At 53.5% G+C, this 18,602-nt stretch overlaps 1 protein-coding gene across 2 annotated transcripts in view; it reads left to right on the top strand.

Annotated features, from left to right (window-relative positions):
- RPS6KA1 (ribosomal protein S6 kinase A1) overlaps window positions 1-17,476 on the top strand; it is a 38,053-nt gene extending 20,577 nt beyond the window's left edge. For both annotated transcript variants that reach the window (XM_027903923.1, XM_027903924.1), the window contains 21 exons: window positions 1,790-1,843; window positions 6,077-6,193; window positions 7,315-7,396; window positions 7,678-7,758; window positions 8,305-8,384; window positions 8,982-9,088; window positions 9,650-9,687; window positions 9,805-9,947; window positions 10,430-10,500; window positions 10,745-10,833; window positions 11,043-11,107; window positions 12,007-12,109; window positions 12,647-12,774; window positions 13,228-13,353; window positions 13,686-13,775; window positions 14,217-14,375; window positions 14,569-14,730; window positions 15,113-15,189; window positions 15,369-15,486; window positions 15,894-16,031; window positions 16,364-17,476. In XM_027903923.1, the coding sequence (XP_027759724.1) occupies window positions 1,790-1,843; window positions 6,077-6,193; window positions 7,315-7,396; window positions 7,678-7,758; window positions 8,305-8,384; window positions 8,982-9,088; window positions 9,650-9,687; window positions 9,805-9,947; window positions 10,430-10,500; window positions 10,745-10,833; window positions 11,043-11,107; window positions 12,007-12,109; window positions 12,647-12,774; window positions 13,228-13,353; window positions 13,686-13,775; window positions 14,217-14,375; window positions 14,569-14,730; window positions 15,113-15,189; window positions 15,369-15,486; window positions 15,894-16,031; window positions 16,364-16,486 (2,151 nt within the window). In that variant the 3' untranslated portion in view covers window positions 16,487-17,476. The remainder of the gene's footprint in view (window positions 1-1,789; window positions 1,844-6,076; window positions 6,194-7,314; window positions 7,397-7,677; window positions 7,759-8,304; window positions 8,385-8,981; window positions 9,089-9,649; window positions 9,688-9,804; window positions 9,948-10,429; window positions 10,501-10,744; window positions 10,834-11,042; window positions 11,108-12,006; window positions 12,110-12,646; window positions 12,775-13,227; window positions 13,354-13,685; window positions 13,776-14,216; window positions 14,376-14,568; window positions 14,731-15,112; window positions 15,190-15,368; window positions 15,487-15,893; window positions 16,032-16,363) is intronic.
- Window positions 17,477-18,602: the final 1,126 nt, after the last annotated feature.

Here is an 18,602-nt window from a genome sequence, read left to right as displayed (position 1 = left end):
AAAAAAAACACAACAAACCCTTGGTATGTGCCCAGCCCCTGATCTGAGGTGGCTCAGCCATCCGTGAAGGCAGCGTTGGGAAGTTCAGAGAAGTTGTCTCCTCCTCTGACTTGAGGGACCTCCTGGGCTCAGCCCCGGCTGGTGGCTGGGGGTGTCTTTATATTTTCCAGGAGCAGCAAATCCCCTTTCCCAGGAGGTGCAGGGATCTGTTTGGAATGCCCCTCTGGAGGCTGTGGGTGATGGAAGGCGGCTGGGAGCTGCCAGGGGCAGTGTGTGCTGGTGGGATGGGCCTGCAGAGAGATCCGTGCTTGTGCCAGTGAAATCCATCCGTCCCCATCCCAGGCAGGGTCTGGTGCCTGGTCTGAAGGAGCCAGGAAGGAGCTGGTTTCCTGGTGGGTGGGATCCCCGGGGAGGGGGGTTTTGCTGAGGTTTTTGTGATCACCTTTCACTCAGGAAGGGGTTCAGTTGGGGTTTTGGTGGATGTGTCAGCCAGCTGCCCCAGCATCTGCTTCCTGCAGTGACAACAGCAGGACAGCCACCTTCTCCCAGTCCCAGAGAGATCCTGGATGCTCCTGCAGCAAGGGCAGAGCAGTGGAGAGGAGGCAGAAGAGGTGACTGCAGGGCCCCTGTGATCTGGAGCCGAAAATCAGTTAATTCCTAACTCTAATCTCACTGTTCTCCTGGAGCTCCTCCCTTCTCTTCTCCTTCTTCGTAGCTCCTGTCCCACTTCCAGGTCACCCTGTGCCCACCCAGTTGTCACTGCTGGCACTGTGGGCTCCATCCTGCTCTCACACTGCCAGAGAAAACACCAGAGAAGTCACAGCTCGGGTCCCCCTTTGCTCCCTGCAGTCACATGTTTTATCTCATCCCCAGCCAAAGACTTGAAACTCTCGGAGGAAACGTTTCAAGTCTGACTTGGGGGGTTTTTTTGGGGGTGATTTTTCTATTCAGACTTGGCTCGTGATCTGAAAACCAGGGGAAAGAGTACCTAGATGAGATTGCAGATCTCTGTACCTTCATCAAAACACACCAGGCTCAGGGACTGAGCTTGCAAAAACTTACTGACCTTGCAAAAACTTACTCCTTCCCTTAAGTCTGAGTTTATTGGAGGAGAAGGAGCTGTTTCCTTGCTGAGAAGTTCTTTCCTGAGCTCCCCTTAAATGCTTCTGCATCTCTCCCTGTGAGGGTTCACAGACTCACATCTGGCCCCAGAGGCAGCATAAACTGACACCTCTGATGCTGCTGGGGACGTGTCAGAGCAGCTGGGCTGGCCCTGCCCTGCCCTCAAGGGATGTGGGGAGCTCTGGTTTTTGAGTGTGTTCCTCCTGGTTGCTTCAGAAACTGCTGAGTGTGCCCAGGAGAGGAGCCCAGTCTTTGCCATGGGGGTGCCAAGCTTCCCTGCAGACCCAGGACAGATGCTTTTAGAGCTTGTCCAGGCGTAGCAGAGAGTAAAAATCTGACCTAGGCATTAATCAACCTGCCAGAAATTAATTCTCTCTCCTTGGTGCTCCGATTCTCGGGGAGCATGTGTCACCACGTGCCAGCACCGCGTCCTGAGCACTCTGTCAGAGTTCATCAAAGCCAATATAAATTTATCTAACAGGAGCTGGCTCCAGCTGCTCTCCTGGAGCCACCACACAGCTCAGAATCACATCCTGAGGAGCAGTGGCTGGTGGGACACCAGCAGTGACCACGAACAGCTCGCCTGGGCTTGCTGAACAAGTTAGTTGGGAAACCTTTAACAGGGTATCACAGCCCCCTGTGCTGATGCTTGTCTGTTGTTCCACAGGTGAAATCCGACATCACCTGGATAGAGAAAGACCTCGTGGACTCAGCAGACAAGGTAGGAGAGCCCCTTGCAGGGGGCACCTGGAGGAGACTCATCTGTTTCATTTGCATTTTGCCCCGTGACGGCTCAAACCACGTCAGGGACCTCTCTGAAAACAAAACCCTTTCCTGCCACCCCCCCCTGAGAGCTGAGAGCTCTGTGGGGACTGCTGGTACAGAGAGCAGCCACGGCTCACGTGACATCCTGGACTTGGCTTCATCCTCCTCCTCCTCCTTCCTCTCCTCACCAGCCCCCTTTCCGTGCCGTCTGTTTGCGTCTCCTGTGGTTTTCTGATCTCGTCTCCCTGCTGGGGTGGGCACTTTCAATTGTGTGGACGGACTGGGGGGTGGAGGGGGGATTTTACTGTCTTTTTCTGAGGCTCCTCTCCTCGTGCTGGTAGACACGACGTGGACAATTGTCTTGACTGGGACAGGATTTCTCAGCTCCTGCCGAGCTCTCCCACTCGGCTTCACCGAGCAGCGTGAGGCCTCCCTGGAAGTGGTGATGCTTATCTTGGGGCAGCACGTTGTGGACACGGTTTCTCCTTCCCTAGGCTGTGGCAGGGCGAGGGAGGTTTGATTTTTTTGGGGGGGGCTCCTGGCCGTGCTCAGCATCTGCACGGTGCTGCTCCCAGCTCCTTGGGCCTCACCAGCCGCCGAGGTTCCCGCTGTGGGGCTGGGACCTGGCTGGTGTGAAGTCATTTGGGTCTTTCATTATCGGTTCTCAAAAAAGCACGTTCTGGGGGTGGAAGAGGCAAGACAGTCATAGTTTGTCTCTCTGGCCCAAACCAAGATCCCCTTTTCATCCCCTGCGCTGTCTGGAGTAATTCAGAAATAATGCTGACACGGGGCTATTTCCAATTGCAAAGGTGTGTGGGTGTCTTCTGACTCATTTCGAGGGGTTTCTTTCTTACCTGCCCACCCCAGGGTCTTGCTGTGGAAAACATCTGTCTGCCCTGATGGAAAGGTCAAAGGGGAACAGGTTTGGAGGGGGAAGGAGGCAAAACAAGCCCTCTAAAACCCCTGCTCTGTCCTGCCAATAATCCGAGCCACAGTGGGGTCGGAACCTCTGCATCCAGAAATGCCCTTAAAAACACTTCACATGGACATTCCCAGGGTGTTGTTAGATAACTCCAGCATCCACAGCAAGGAGTCTTGTGCAGCATAATGCAGGTGAAGGACTGAATGTACATCCTAGTGGTGCCCATGGGTTTGATTCACCCCAAATCCCATCATCCCTGCACCAGTGTGAGAGCAGAGACGTGCAGCTCTCCGAGGTGGTGTCACACTTCTCTGTGGGTTCTCGAGGGCTTTCCTCTTCCTTTTTAAAGAGAAAAGTGGCTTCTCAGAATTTTCCCCTGTTGTGGAAATACCTCAGAGCTCACAGCCTGACGTGAAATTCGGGCAGCACTAGATGGAAATCAGTTTAACTGGATACCGTGCGTGTGTTTTCTATCAGTGCCTTGCCTGAGCCAGGGAACCCAAACACGAACGAGGGGCTGTGAGATTATTATTTTTTTAAAAAAAAAAAAAGGAAACCAAAAAAAAAAAAAAAAAAAAAAAAAAAGTCCCAACCACAAGAGCTGTTGCTGGGGAGTGGGAGCTTGAACCTGCCCCCGTGTGACCGAGTCTCTCATCCCCACTGCGCATCTGCCACTGCCTCCAACCACCTGTATCTCCTCCTCCGGCACCCCGAGCGCCCCGGGAGCCCCCCCAAAGCCCCGGGAGCTGGCGGGGGCGGCGGTTCCTGGGGCTGGACGATGTGGATCGGGATGGGAGGATGGAGAGTGACCCTAAACTCCCTCGCCTCTGGGCGTTCCTCACACTGTGGCTGCAGAGGAAGCAGCGAGCCAAGCCCTGCAGCCTCCAGCTGCCTGTCCCCAACCAGCTCAACAGCCCGGTCAGTACCACGGCCCTGCCTCCCTCTGCTTCCCTTGTTCCTGCTGGCTGATGCTCCCAAGGGATATTGGGAACAGTCTGGTTTGCTTCTCTCTTTCTCTGCTTTCTGGGACGGGTTTTTTAAGGGTGTTGTTGGAAGAAACTTGTCTCGGTGTGTTTTTGTGCTGGACACTTGTGGTGTGCTGCTAACCAGCCAGGCTGTAGAGCCCTGAGCGTTGAATTCCAACCTACTGGAGGAGTCCATGGGAGGGAAACACTCCCTTGTGTCAGCAAGACGCCAAATGGCATCTCAAAGCATTTCTCAGTGTCTCTATCAGCAGTGTCTGAGCTGGTGCCACTTGTGGCCTCGTTGGTGTGTGTGGTCTGGCTGCAAACCCTGCCTGCCCTCAGCTGCAGCTTGGGCTGCTGAAACCACTTGCAGTTGAACATGCCAGGTTTTGCTGTTGCAAAGAATTCCCACAGCTGTGGAAACAGGGCTCTGCTGCTCCTGAGGAGTTGTGGTAGGAGGATGGTTTGGGTTGGAGGGGACTTGAAAGCTCATCTTGTCCCACTCCCTGCCATGGGCAGGGACACCTTCCACCAGCCCAGGTCGCTCCAAGCCCCGTCCAACCTGGCCTTGGACACTTCCAGGGATCCAGGGGCAGCCACAGCTTCTCTGGGCAACCTGTGCCAGGGTCTCCCCACCCTCACAGGGAGGAATTTCTCTGGGTCCTGGATGGGTCCAGATGCCTCAGAGGTGGATACAGGAGCTCATTTTAAATGCTCCTCTCAGCATAGGTGTGTGAGGCTCCAGGGTGAGACGTGTGTGGTCGTGTGCTGGGGCTGTACCTGCTGCACCCCTTGAGGATGTGGGGCTCCTCTGCCAGCTCTGAGGGACACTGGAGAGAGCAGAGCCACCACCATGGAAACAAAGCCACTTCCTAAGCTGGAGAAAAGCCCAGCCTGGGAGCGGGGAGGGAAGGGTGCTCGGTGCAGGTGGGCAACCACATCCGCAGGCGCTGGGAGGGTGGGGAGTGGGGCTGGGGCAGAGCAGAGGCAGGGCCTGGCACTCTGTTCCTGTTGGGTTTAAAAGATGCTCTGATTAGGTGGCTCCTGGCCAAGGGTCTGAATACTTTTAGTAAAAACAAAGTGTAATTTCTTTTAACCCCCCCCACCCCCCAACTCTGCAAGGGGAAAAACGAAATGGTAGCTGCAGCTTTTCTGCAGCCTCTGATGGCCACGTCTGCCCCAGGGACAGGGAGAACTGAGTTTAATGCACTTTGGAACGTAATTGCTGGCCTTTGAGTCCAAAAAGCAACCAGACCATATCTGCACTGGATAACGTGGGAGGGAAGTGCTGAGGAGCCTGGACTTGCCCTTACAAGACATCCAGCTACAAGGGATTTATGGCCTGAGTAAGAGTCATGTCTGTAGGAGTGGGAAGTTGAGTCCAGCCTGCCCTGTGGGAGAGGGGTTGGAGCAGGTCAAGCTTAGAGGAAATCCAAGTTCACATGTACTGACTAGGCATGATAAAGAGAAGTAGAGGGAAAGGCACAGATGGAGGACTAATAGTATAAAAAGTCTCTGTGTGTTTGGGATGCAATAGAAAGCAGCACGAGGTGTTTCTGGTGGGGGCTTCAGTCATCAGAGGTATGGAAAAGGTTTGCTGGGAACAGGAGGTGTTGCAGCATCACCTCAGGGTCTGTGGCTGTGCTGGAGTGCTGGCCTGGCTCCTTCGATGAGTTTATTCTATTTATGCTGATTGAATCTATTTTTTCTTCTTTATTTTTTTTTTGTAAGCAAAATAATGTGTTTTAAACAAAACATGTGCCAGAGACCTTGGCTTCCCCTCAATCTTCTTGAAGCCTCGAGTCTGTTAAAGCATCATCTGTATGTGCTGAAGATGCACTAAGACTTATGTTGCAGAGTTGCTCAGATTGCCGAGCAGATGGGCTCCAACATGTCTGATTTTTGCCAGCCCTGGCCCTGTTTTGACAACAGTGCCGTATTTTTGTGTGTGTGTGTGTTGTGGGATTTTTAGTGGCATAAACACTCCTGTTTTTGCTACCAGTGCCTTAAAAAGGAAGGTGCTTTGCAGGCACTCCTCCGAAATGCAGTTCAAAGCAGCGCAGCACCCACAGCGAGCAGAGCTGCTGGGAGAGCGTGGGGAGTTTGCCAAGGCTGCCTGGTGCTGCCTGCCCCTGACTGAGTTATCCCAGATGTCGACACCTGTGACAAGCGCCAGCTTTTATGGTTCTCTCAGACGTGCTCATTGCGGGGTTCTGGAGCTCCAGGCCTTGTTCCATAATCCAGCAGGGCTGCTTTCCCTCGTCCAGGAGTCTTTGCCAACCCGTGTCCCCTCTTTTTCCAGGGAGAAGGTGTTGTGCAGGAAATCAACATCACACACCATGTGAAGGAAGGCTCTGAGAAGGCAGATCCCTCGCAGTTCGAGCTCCTGAAGGTGCTGGGACAGGGCTCTTTTGGCAAGGTGAGGTCACTCCTTCCTGTGTACCGTGACAGAAGTGACTTTGATGACAAAAGGGACTGTCCCCAACAAAACCGCTTTCCTGGTTCCCACTGGACTGTGAAAATCCGATGGATGAGCCCCCCTGAGCAAATGGGTGCTTCCAACCTGGAAGGTGACTGCAGGGATGCCTTTCCTGAGGGCCAGCCTGGAGTGTCCAAATGGCCCTGTAATTCCTTTTGCAGACGATCAGGAGGAGAGCAGGAATGTCCTGAATGCAGGTGTCACACAGGGCAGAAGGGCCTCCTGCAGCTCTTTAGCTGCCTGCAAAACTGTCAGTAAATCGAGGGCTTGGAGGGCTCAGGCATGTTCCTCCCTCCTCAGAACTGTGTGCCAGGAGCTGCCCCTGTTTATGGTCCAGTTTCCCTTCTGTGAAGCAGGAAGGAAGTAGCCTGTAACTCTTATCTGTTTCAACATGTAAATAATCCAGTCTCTTAACAGACCATCTGCTGGCACATTAAATCAGCTCCGTGTCAATCAGTTATCAGCTGACAGTAGGGGCTTGCACAGGACTGTGTGCTGCTTCCTGGGCAAATGCAGCAGTGGCTTTGTAGAATCAGAGAATCACTGGGGTTGGAAAAGACCTCTGAGATCATCCAGTCCAACCAGTGACACTGCCAAGTCCACCACTTGCAGGTGGGGTGTGTTTGAAGCTGCCTAAAACCAGGTAGAATGAGACACCAGGGGAAGGAAGGAGGTAAAAATCCAGAGGACGCAGGACCTGAATAATAAGGAGTTGATCTGACTGGCAAACCAGCTGGATTTGTGGTACATTGAAGCATCAGTGCTTCCAGTCACAGCTCCCAGGCATCAACCAGAGCCCCACGGGAGCTGCAGGAGTGAGCAAGAGGTGTGGAAGGCAAGAGGAGGGAAGTGCAGTGTGAAAACACAAACGCTGCAATGGCTGGAGATGGGGGGGGAGCTGAGAGGAGTCCACACACAGCACTTCCCTGAAAACCCCATGGGGGTTTCCATGAGGTACAGCTGCTTTTTAGGGTTACTGTGAGGTCTGCCACTTTGGGAGGCATCCAGCTCCTACTGTCAGTGTTTAGTGCCTTGGTGAATGTGCTGTTCTTCTGCCTCAGGTTTTCTTGGTGAGAAAAATAACACCGCCAGACAGCAACCACCTCTATGCCATGAAAGTGCTCAAGAAGGCGACTCTGAAAGGTAGGAAGGAGGCTCTTGCTGTGATGCTCTGATCCCCCAGGATTTGAAGAGCACTGGGGAAATGTCACAGCAGTCCTGGGGTGGTTTAGGTAAAAGAGGAGCATCTTTATCCCAGCCAAACAGCCTCCTTTTCTCTCCATCTGCAACAGACCCTTGTTGCAGAGGTGGAGGTGGGAAGACACCTGGCTCCAGCTGCCTGGTGCTCAAGGGCATAAGGTTGAGGGCAAGAGTGGGCTACTCTGGGGTTTTTCTGTGTCTGAGCTGCTCCTGTCTTCCCACAGTGCGTGATCGACTAAGGACAAAGATAGAAAGGGACATCCTGGCTGATGTGAACCATCCCTTTGTGGTGAAACTGCACTATGGTGAGTGTGGAGCTGGCTGGGGTGCTGGGAGAGGGGCTGCAGGCTCCAGCAGACTCTTTGCTTTAAAACACAATCCCCTTAACACAAATCCTTCCCTGGAAAGGCTTGTGGTCCCCATGCCCGCTCCAGCTATTGAATGGGGAACAGAGGGAAGAGGTTGAAACATCAAATCCTTGGGATTAAAACATTAAATCAGCAGAAACTGAGAAAGCAGAGTTAACTAGTCAAGCAGGAGTCAGCTCTGTTCCCTGTGAAGTGGCCAGTGCCTCTCCTGGGAAAACAGCCCTTTCCACAGGGCTGGAAGGGAACCAGACGCCCGTAAAGGGAGGATTTTCTGCAGTGCCAGAGTGCTGTGGGGAGCTCCCATTTCAGCAGCACAGACAGACCATCTCCTTTACCTCAGATATCAGCCCTACCTGCGTTTAACCCAGTAACCACGCAGGGCATCTGCCCAACTGGAGCCACTGGGATTTAAGTGATTAATGGAGCACCATGGAGCCTTCCCTCGGTGGAGGGGTCTGATTCCCTCTCTGGCTTGTGTTTCAGCATTCCAGACAGAGGGGAAGCTGTACCTCATCTTGGATTTCCTCAGAGGAGGTGACCTTTTCACTCGGCTTTCCAAAGAGGTGGGTATGCTCTGGCATCTCGGTGGGTTGCTGAGGCTACCAGTTCGTCTGTGGTTAATGGCCTGGAGAAGGGATTCATCCTTGAGAGGGGTGGAAACAGCCTCCAAACCTGCTGCTAGTCCAGAGCTGGCAACAGGAGAGGGTGTTTTGGGAAAGCAGCAGCACAGGCTGCAGGTCTCACCTCTGCAGCAGCTTCTGCTGAGCATCACGTTAATAACAAAAACTAAAAGAGGGGAGATTTAGATTAGATATTGGGAAGAAATTGTTCCCTGTGAGGGTGGGGAGGCCCTGGCACGGGTTGCCCAGAGAAGCTGTGGCTACCCCATCCCTGGAAGTGTCCAAGGCCAGGTTGGACAGGGCTTGAAGCAACCTGGGGTGGTGGAAGGTGTCCCTGCCCGTGACAGGGGTTGGAACAAGAAGAGCTTTAAGGTCCCTTCCAACCCGAACCATTCTGTGATTCCATCAATGGATACTTTAGGATGGGGGGTGAATTCTGGGAAACCTAGAAACAGCAGGAGGGGGCAACATGGACGTGAAGGGTCTCACTGCTGGCAGCGTGACCCCAGCCCCTCTCCTCTTGCTGTCCCCCCCTGGCAGGTCATGTTCACCGAGGAGGACGTGAAGTTCTACCTCGCGGAGCTGGCGCTGGGCCTGGACCATTTGCACAGCCTGGGGATCATCTACAGGGATCTCAAACCAGAGAAGTACGTGTGGCCCAGCTGAGCCAGGGATCCCAGCCCTGCATCCAGCCCCGAGCCTGTGGCCAGCCTTTCCCCCAGGCAGGGCTGGAGGGCAGCCCGAGGCCGGGCAGATGGGAGGTGGCAGTGCCAGTCCAAGGCTGCTGCTCCTCAGATCAGTGGCCGTGGCCAGGAGGCAGCATGTGTGCTCCACATGGGTGAACAGCAATCCTGGGCAGCCTCTGGCCTCCAGCTTTAAGCAGTTTGAGAGCCTTTTGGGGGAAGAAGGCACCAGGCTGGGCCTCTGCATGGCTTGGTTTCTCCTTGCCTGGGGCATGTGGGGGTCAGAGAGAGAGTGCAAACTGGGGGGGAGGTCATTTGTTCAATGTGAAGCTGAGGATGTAGAGAGAAGGGAGCTGCTCCTGGTCCCACTCATGTCTTGGTGGTGGAGCTTAAAGCACTGGGAGAAGGGACAGATAACTTTGTCCTCTGGATTTTGGCAGCACCTCAGACCATCCACTGCTGTGCTTGCTCTCACCAGCCTTCACTGCAGGCAGTAAAAACTTGTTTTATCCATTCCTGCTGTAGCATCCTCTTGGATGAAGAAGGGCACATCAAACTCACAGGTGAGGGACTCCACAAGGCCTTGGGCTCCAGCAAGGTCGGTCCTTGAAATGTGGAAGCTTCTTGTGTGACTGCTCGGGGCACGCGGGTGTGTGCTGACAGGCTTTTCTCTCGTGTAGATTTTGGCTTGAGTAAGGAGGCCATAGACCACGAGAAGAAGGCCTATTCCTTCTGTGGGACGGTGGAGTACATGGCCCCAGAGGTGGTGAATCGCCAGGGCCACTCGCACAGCGCTGACTGGTGGTCCTACGGGGTCTTAATGGTACGTACCCAGTCAGCGAGTCCGGGCACTGGGAGGAGCAGCTGCTCCAGCTCTGAAACACCCAGACAGGGGTCTGTGTTTGTGCCAGACCTGCTGGCCTGGGGGTGTTCCCCGTGCTCCCCAAAGGGCTCCGTGAGGGGCTGTCCCGGCACCCAGCCAGGAGCGCGGGTTTCTCGTGGTGGGCTGGGGGGTTCCTGGGGTTCCTGAGGGTGTCCGTGTCCACCCCAGTGCCGGGATGTCGGTGTCTGTGCAGATCTGGTGCCACCATCTGGCAGCTGCTGGATCCCAGAGCTTCCCCCTTCGAACGTGTTTCCCGCTGCAAACCTTGTGGTCCCAAGCTCCTCCTGAGAAAACACAATGCCTGTGAGCTCTGTAAGAGCCAGGCCTGGGATCCCTCAAGATTTTCTCGAAGGGGCAGTGAGATCTTTGCAACCCCCAGCCTTGCCCAAACATGACCCTCCCTTTTTCTCTTCCCCTCCCAGTTTGAAATGCTCACCGGTGCGCTGCCCTTCCAGGGGAAGGACCGTAAGGAGACCATGACCCTCATCCTCAAGTAAGAGGAGTTTCTCTCTCCTGCCTGCACAGGAGATGCTGCTTTTTGAGCCGTGTTGCAATCCGGGGGCTCTCGCAATTTAACAGCGTTGTTTGGCAAGCGGTTTCCTACCAACAGTTAAGTTTGGAGGGTGCAGTGTAAATGCCAAGGAGGTGACTGTAGTTTTTGGGGGTGGAGGTGCTGCAGTCAGCTTGTGGCTTGACTTCTTTAAAACCTGCAGCTGATTGCAAAACTTCCTCCCCAGAGCGAAGCTGGGCATGCCGCAGTTCCTGAGCGCTGAGGCGCAGAGCCTGCTGAGAGCCCTGTTCAAGAGGAATCCAGCCAACAGGTTAGGTAAGACAATTGTTTGGTTTGCTTCTGAATACACCTGATGCCGTATCGGGGCCCTCTCTCACCCTCCTGGGTCAGCAGCGTGTTCACACTCGTGCTCAGTTAATGGTTAGTTGCAGCCAGGTTTCTCCACCACCCTGTGCTGTGTCCACAAGAGTCACCCTCACTTTGTCAGGGGTTTAGTGCAACGTGCTCCGTGGTGCATCTTGCAGGTTCTGGACCTGATGGGGCGGAGGAGATCAAACGCCATCCCTTCTACTCCACCATCGACTGGAACGTGAGTATCAGAAACGTGAAAGCAGATTTCTCCGCCATTCAGCACCAGCAATTCACTTCTGGCAGCAGGAATAGCGTGGTCATGGTGCTTGACCAGCCACCAGCCCCTGTCCCCGTCCATTCCAACAATCCCTCCCGAAACTAAAATTCTGTTTGCCACCGAACTCTTGCATACTTGGGCTGCCTGTCACCTCACCTCGGTGTGAATTTACTCATCTCTCAGGTTTTAATTGGGGTTTGGCACAAGGTTTGTCTTGCACTAAGTGGGAAGGAATCAGGGCAAACATTCCTGGCAAGGAAATCAGGGCGATCACTGGACTGGCATTTCCCAACCGCTTCTGGCCAACTCCCTGCTTTGCCACACGATTTTGTTTCTTCCCTGTTTTCCCTTACTTGGTAAGGGATTTGAAGATCACTCCTAATGCTTCCAAGGCCCCTGCAAGCTGTTAGGCCGACCCTCCAGCAATGCCAGTAAAGCTTATTTCCAATTTTTGCTTCAAGAAGCAATTTAAAAAGGCACTCGTGGGAGTTTTGGGATATGGATGTCCCCCTAATGCATCTCCTCTGGCCATCCCTGGGGAGATTCATGTCAGCAAAGCCCTAATGGGAGTTAGGAGGAGGTGGGAGAGCCTGTCAAGGAAAATACTTTACAAACACTACATTTGGAGTGGGGGCACGTTGCCTACAGAACACTTATTTTCTTGATCTAATATATGATATAACTCGTAATATTTCTCCACAAACTGACTCAAGAGCAACCCACCAGCCAAGGAGTCCTCCCTCAGGCTGCTGAGCTGCCGCTAAAATTTAGCTAAGCCGGGGAGTTTCACAAAAATCCCTCCCCTTGCCAGCCTTTGCACCCTTTGGGACCTGTCAGAGCCCTCTCTCTGTGTTTTGCAGAAGCTGTACCGCAGGGAGATCAAGCCCCCCTTCAAGCCTGCAGTGGGCCAGCCTGATGACACCTTCTATTTCGACACGGAATTTACGTCGCGCACACCGAAAGGTTTGTGGGGCTTCCTGCGGGAGGTGACACTCTGTGGTTTGATGTTTAATGCCCCAGAGTATTCGGTGCCAGCAGGGCAAGGTGTGCCTGGGGCTGGTGCTGCCAGCCCAGGTGGTTCCAGCGCATGTCGGGCTCTTCTCACAAGCAAGACAGGAGGAAATGGCCTCAGGTTGTGCCACGAGGGGTGTAGGTTGGATATTAAAGAAAACTGCTTGATGGAAAGGGTTGTCAAACCCTGGCACAGCTGCCCAGGAGTCCCCATCCCTGGAGGCATTTAAAAGACACGTGGATGTGGCACTTGGGGCCGTGGTTTAGTGGTGGCCTTGGCAGGGCTGGGAGAATGGTTGGACTCACTGATCTCGGAGGGCTTTATCAACCTGGATGATTCCAGGATTCTCTGCAGGGTGTTAGGGGTAAGCTGGGTGTTGCTGGTGTGGCTCTGGTTTGTAACGAACTCAGCAGCAGCCACAGCTCCAGGGAATGGGGAAGGCTTGCAGAACCAGCCTTCTTCAAGCTGTGTTTCCACTGCTGTTGCAGATTCCCCAGGTGTCCCCCCCAGTGCAGGGGCCCACCAGCTCTTCCGAGGCTTCAGTTTCGTGGCGACCGGACTGATGGAGGATGGCAAGGTGAAACCTGCCCAGCCACCCCTGCATTCGGTTGTGCAGGTAAGAAATGGAGACACTGGAACAACTGTTTGAAGGTGCAGAGAAATTCCAGGTCTGCACAGTCCAGAGCAGCACTGACAGAAAGCCCGAGGCAGTGTCTGTTGGGAATTCTTGCATCCTGTTTTTCTTTTCTTTCCACTGACTGTCACACTGTGCACAGGTTGGCAGGAAAACGAGGGACTGTGGCTTTTCCTCTCCCCAGGTGGATCTGTGCTGATGGGGGTCTGTAAATGCCTGTGGGCTGAAGGTGCCACCCAAACACACCGTGCTCGGAGCAGACAGCGTTATCCCACTGACCTATATCTGCCTCGTTCTCTTCTCCTCCCTCTCCCAGCCGGGAGGAGAAGCTGTGGGATGTAGCAGACAGTCTGCCAGCTCTGCCAGTTAACTCATCACGTTGCACAAAGCCTTCCCTGAACCCTCCCAGCTCATCTCTCCCCTCTGCCCCTGCAGCAGCTGCACGGCAAGAACGTCCAGTTCAGCGACGGGTACGTGGTGAAGGAGGCGATCGGCGTCGGCTCCTACTCCGTGTGCAAGCGCTGCATCCACAAAGCAACCAACATGGAGTACGCAGTCAAGGTCAGAGCCCTGCCCTCGGAACTGAGCCGAGCTCTCCTGCTAGATTTTCGCCCAGAGAGGCTGTGGATGCCTTCCCTCAGAGGGAGGAGAGCATCTCACCTTTGCCTGCAGAGCCGCGGCCGCACCAGATCTTAACAAATACAACAGACGTAAAACTTTGGGGATTGGGAACGCAGAACGGATGAGGCAACTAGAGGATTTCTAGAGATACAGAGAGCAGGGGAGCAGATACGACACAGGAGCTCTGCAAAGCCCCAAACTCAGCTTGTGTGCTTTGTCCTGGCCCCTTTCTCACCCTGTTATGACTAATGCTGCTTCCCCTACTCCTGCAGGTGATTGACAAGAGCAAGCGAGACCCTTCTGAGGAAATAGAAATCCTGCTGCGGTACGGGCAGCATCCAAACATCATCACCTTGAAAGATGTGAGTGTGGCTTGAATGGCTTCCCTGTTGTTTCGGTTTAGGAAGTGCAGGCTGCTCAGGGAGCAGATTTGAGCTCCAGCTGGCCCAACAGCCCAGCTCAATGTGTCCCTCTGGCTCTGTTATGAAAAGGTTCTTCCCCCACAGGCTGGTTGGCACTGAACAGGCTCCCCAGGGCAGTGGCCAGAGCCCCAAGGATGCCAGAGCTCAAGGAGTGTTTGGGCAACACTCTCAGGGCCGGGGGGAATTCTTGGAGTTGTCCTGTGCAGGGCCAGGAGTTGGACTTTGATGATCCTTGTGGGTCACTTCCAACTCAGGATATTCCATGGTTCTGGGGTGGGGAAGCATCCCCAGAGCCACCTCTGCTGATCTCTGCTTCTTGGTGGTAGAAGTGCAAAAGGAAGCACTTTTTGGTTAATCCCCTCTCCGTGTCTGCTTTGGAAGGTGTACGACGACGGGAAGTTCGTGTACCTGGTGACTGAGCTGATGAGGGGAGGGGAGCTGCTGGATAAAATCCTCAGACAGAAGTTTTTCTCTGAGAGGGAAGCCAGTTCAGTCCTGCACATGATCTGTAAAACAGTGGAGTACCTGCATTCCCAAGGGGTGAGTATGGTCTTTATGGGAATTCTCTGGCATTACACTGTGCTCCTTCTCCTCCGTCGGGACAATTATTTCTCGCTGGTGTTGCTCTCTTGGCAAAGCAGATGTGGGACCAGAGCAGGGGCTGAGCGTCCTCAGGCAGCTTCAGACCTTTATCTACCTGGGGTTTGAGAATGGCCCTTTCTTTGCTCCACAGGTGGTTCACAGGGACCTGAAACCCAGCAACATTCTCTATGTGGACAAGTCGGGAAACCCCGAGAGCATTCGCATCTGTGACTTCGGCTTTGCCAAGCAGCTGAGGGCCGAGAATGGGCTCCTCATGACTCCCTGCTACACAGCCAACTTTGTGGCACCTGAGGTAAGTGCCGACCTGAGCCCCTTTGGCAGCCCCCTCGTCCCTGTGCTCCCGCTTGGCACAGTGGATCCGCCCCCATTCCCAACTCCAGCCTGCCCTGCAAGAGGGAACTACAGAGATGCAACTTGTAGTACTGAACAAATAGGAGATCCCAAGTGCAGTTACGGGGCAGTCCTCCAACCTGCACTGCCCTCACAAGAGGTCTGCTTAGGGTACCGAGACTTTAAAACCCCAGTGATTTCCCAGGCTGCTTCCCTTCCTCATTAAGTGACTTGTTAAAAGAGGTGGGATGATCTTCCACTCAGTTATCTTGGTGAGGAAGAAGAAACCAAATGAAACCAAAGTCAGATTGGAATCCTGATCTTTTCCCCTTTGTTCTGCTCAGGTACTGAAGCGCCAAGGCTACGACGAGGGCTGTGACATCTGGAGCCTGGGGGTTCTGCTGTACACGATGCTCGCTGGGTGAGTGGCTCTGTCCCACTGGAAGGCAGGGATGGGGGCTGGGACCCCCCTGCTCTGCAGTGGCAGCAGGACTCTCCTCACTCACTGCTGCCCACTGGTGCTCCCTGCCTGTGTCCCAGGCCAGCAAATCCAGTGCTCTCTCCTCTCCTCTCATCTCCTCTCCTCTCCTCTCTCCCCAGCTGCACTCCCTTTGCCAACGGTCCCAGTGACACTCCAGAAGAGATCCTGACCCGGATAGGTGGGGGGAAGTTCTCCATCAGTGGAGGCAACTGGGACACCATTTCTGACATGGCCAAGGTAGGGTTTGATATCTGTGTTACATTCAAGGGTTGGGGACAAGCACGGCCAGTTGCAGTGAGGCAAGTTTGGGGCAGGCTGGGGAGGGAGGACACAAGAGAGAGAAGAAAACCAGCAGTGTGGCTTCTCCCCCGTGCCTGCTTCCCCCACAGCAGCTTTATTTTAGTTCTGGCTGTGAATATTTGCATGGAAAACCAACCTCGTGCTTGACCCATGTGGGGTTTTGCTGCTGTGTTATAGCTCCCAGGCCTGCCCAAAACATATTTCATACAAAAAGAGTTTGATGTCTGGGGACTTCAAACTCGGCCTCTGAATTTAAAACCTCATTTGGGGGCAGACAGGTGGTATTTTTTTGCATTTAAAGCATGAAATCTACTAAAGCCTGGCTTTCCAAATGATGCCCTCAGGATTTGGTATCAAAGATGCTCCACGTTGATCCTCACCAGCGTCTCACAGCCAAGCAGGTCCTGCAGCATCCGTGGATAACCCAGAAGGACAGCTTACCCCAGAGCCAGCTCAATCACCAGGACATTCAGCTTGTGAAGGTACAAAGTCTGGGCTGAGCCTTCAGCTGGTTCCTCTTGTACCTCGGGGAAGGTCCAGGTGGGGCAGTGGTGGGGTGGGAAAGCAGGAGGGCAGGTTGGAGAGGTGTGGGGCAGGGGAGGCAATACAGACAAGCTGGGTTTGTGGGGAGATAGAAAAGGGAGGTTCTTTAACAGCATATCAGTGCAGGAGGGAGATCTGAAGAAATAAGAAAGGTGCTTCTGGCTTTGTCTGTGGGCTTGGCTGCGTCTTGTGAAGCCGTGAATCTGAAATAGCTCCTCTACACCTAAAGGACTTCTGCACCTAAATTACATCTCCCCTCCCTTTCTCCAAGGGTGCAATGGCTGCCACGTACTCTGCACTGAACAGCTCCAAGCCAAGCCCTCAGCTGAAGCCCATCGAATCCTCCATCCTGGCACAGAGAAGGGTGAAGAAACTTCCCTCCACCACCCTGTGAAGCCGGGCTGGGCTGGGCTGCAGCCACACGGTGCAGGCACACACTGGATTTTGCACACCTGTGGAAGATGGGGACAGGGGACTGTCAGTGTCTGCACTGGAGCTCCCTTGGGGACCTGCTCTCAAAAGGCCAAGTGCCTTCCTGCTCCTGAAAGACTGGCTCCTCCTCGTGTGGACTGATCTTTGCCGAGAGAACTTCACTGTAAAACTTTTTTTTGAAGTGTAAATTGTCAATTTTTAAAGACATCCATCTGTGTATATGAGAACTAGAATGTATAACCGATGTCAAGTGGCACTAAAAAGCAGCTCTGATTTCACCCTTCCCTGCGTAGGGCCAGGTATTTGTTGTCGCTACGGCGTTTCTTGGAATTGTTCCTCTCCAACTCCACTGCAGCTGGAAGACTGCATCACATTTGGGGTTTGGGCTCTGGGGTTTTTCCCTCCTCAGACCTTTGGATGCCCTTCCCAAAGCTGACCCTGCAGCCTCCCAGCCAGCAGTGCTCGTGTCCTTAAAGGACTTCCCTCCCCTTCACTTTCTGTGCGCGTGTTCCACGTAGGGTCGATTTTCCAGCCTCCGTCTCTCCCTCCCTCCCGCTCTCCCCCAGCCCAGCCAGCAGTTCAGTTCTCTGAACAAAAGGGTTTTCCAAACCTTCCCTCAGATGCTCAGCTGTCCAGAACACCCCCCTAGGTTTGTCTCCTTCCTTCCCTCTGCCCCGCACATCTCTGTGTTCTCCCATCACCAGATGGGAGTTTGTCACCTGGGCAGGTGGGGACGACAAGGGAACCCTCTCCTTGGCAAAGCTGAGGCTTTGGGCTGGCTCTGGCTGCTGCTTTTACCATTTTGGGGTTTCCCTTTCCCTTCAAGCAGGAACCTTCTGAACCAAACCATCCTTGATTTTTTTTTTTTTTTTTTTTTAATTTAACTTTGTTCTCCAGCTTGGTAACTCAGGGTTTCTTTCCGACTCGTACAATAAACGTGTCATTCAGGTGACTTTTACGTTACTGACTGACTTTTAGCTGCAGAATCCGGTTCGTTTCCCTGCGTTGTGTGGGGACAGCGCTCCTTGCCTGCCTTTTGGGAGAGCTGCAAAGCTGGTCATCTGGCCCTGTGATGGGAAAACCAGCAGCAGGGCTGCATCTCCTGCCACCTCCTCTCAGGTGCAGCACCTCGCTCCGCAGTGGGGAGCGATTAGAAGCAGTCACGGAACGAGGAGGTGGCAGGATGTGGAAGGGAATTTCTTACTCTCAGGACATTTTAGTGCTAATAGAAACCAGCACCTGGAGGCAAACTGTGCTAGAAATAAATTCCTGCCCCGTTCTGACCTGCAGGGAATTGCTGGAGCTCCCTGGTTCCGTGGTGGCAGTTTTTTGGGAGGAGGATCAGGATTGCTGCAAGGGCTGCAAACACTCACAGGCTCGAGGATGTGACTGAAGCCAGCAAAGGTTCTTCTGTGAATTTCTGCTACTTTTAGCTGGTCATGTCACAGGAGAGGAAACTTTCTTTTTTGCTTAGTCCCACCTGGCTCTAAAATGGAGAGTTCCATAAAGAGAATTATCTGAGAAGCACAGCTCTCTCCTCCTCTACCCTAATCCAAGCAGGTCCTGGTTTAATCCCTGGAGCAGCCAGTGAGAGGTTGAAATAGTCATTATTTTTTTCTTTTTCTCTATTCCAAGTACAGCCTGAGTGTCCAGTGCTGCTGAGAGGAGGAGGCCAGCACCAGTTCACAGCGGATCCTCTTACTGGTATTGCCACTGACCCCAGCAGAGATGGATTTAATGTTTTGCTGAGATTTGGGGAGGGGGGACACCATTATCCAAGATGCCCTCCTTAAAAATACTTGTTTTCACTCTGTTCCCTACAACTCCACAGTAACTCTTGTGCCAGTGGTTGTGCTAATTTTAGCTAATTTAATCTGTTGCAACCAATACAATAATTATAAACATCTTTCAGGAGCTGAGGTTGAAGTTGGGATTGAAGTGGACACCTCAGAATGCTTCCTACATTGTATTTCCAGGCAAGGCCTGGAGTGATGGATGGGGCTGGATATGTTGGTGGGAATCAGCGCTCTCTGTCAACCTCTTGATATGAACCACCAGGGTCTTCAACCCTGGGGTTT

The sequence above is a fragment of the Empidonax traillii genome, unplaced genomic scaffold (assembly GCF_003031625.1).
Source record: "Empidonax traillii isolate 1590-97213 ecotype Southwest subspecies unplaced genomic scaffold, ASM303162v1 scaffold1000:size392382, whole genome shotgun sequence".
Classification (NCBI taxonomy): Eukaryota; Metazoa; Chordata; class Aves; order Passeriformes; family Tyrannidae; genus Empidonax; species Empidonax traillii.
The sequence above is the reverse complement of the archived record's forward strand: the minus strand, read 5'-3'. Positions and strand labels throughout refer to the sequence as shown.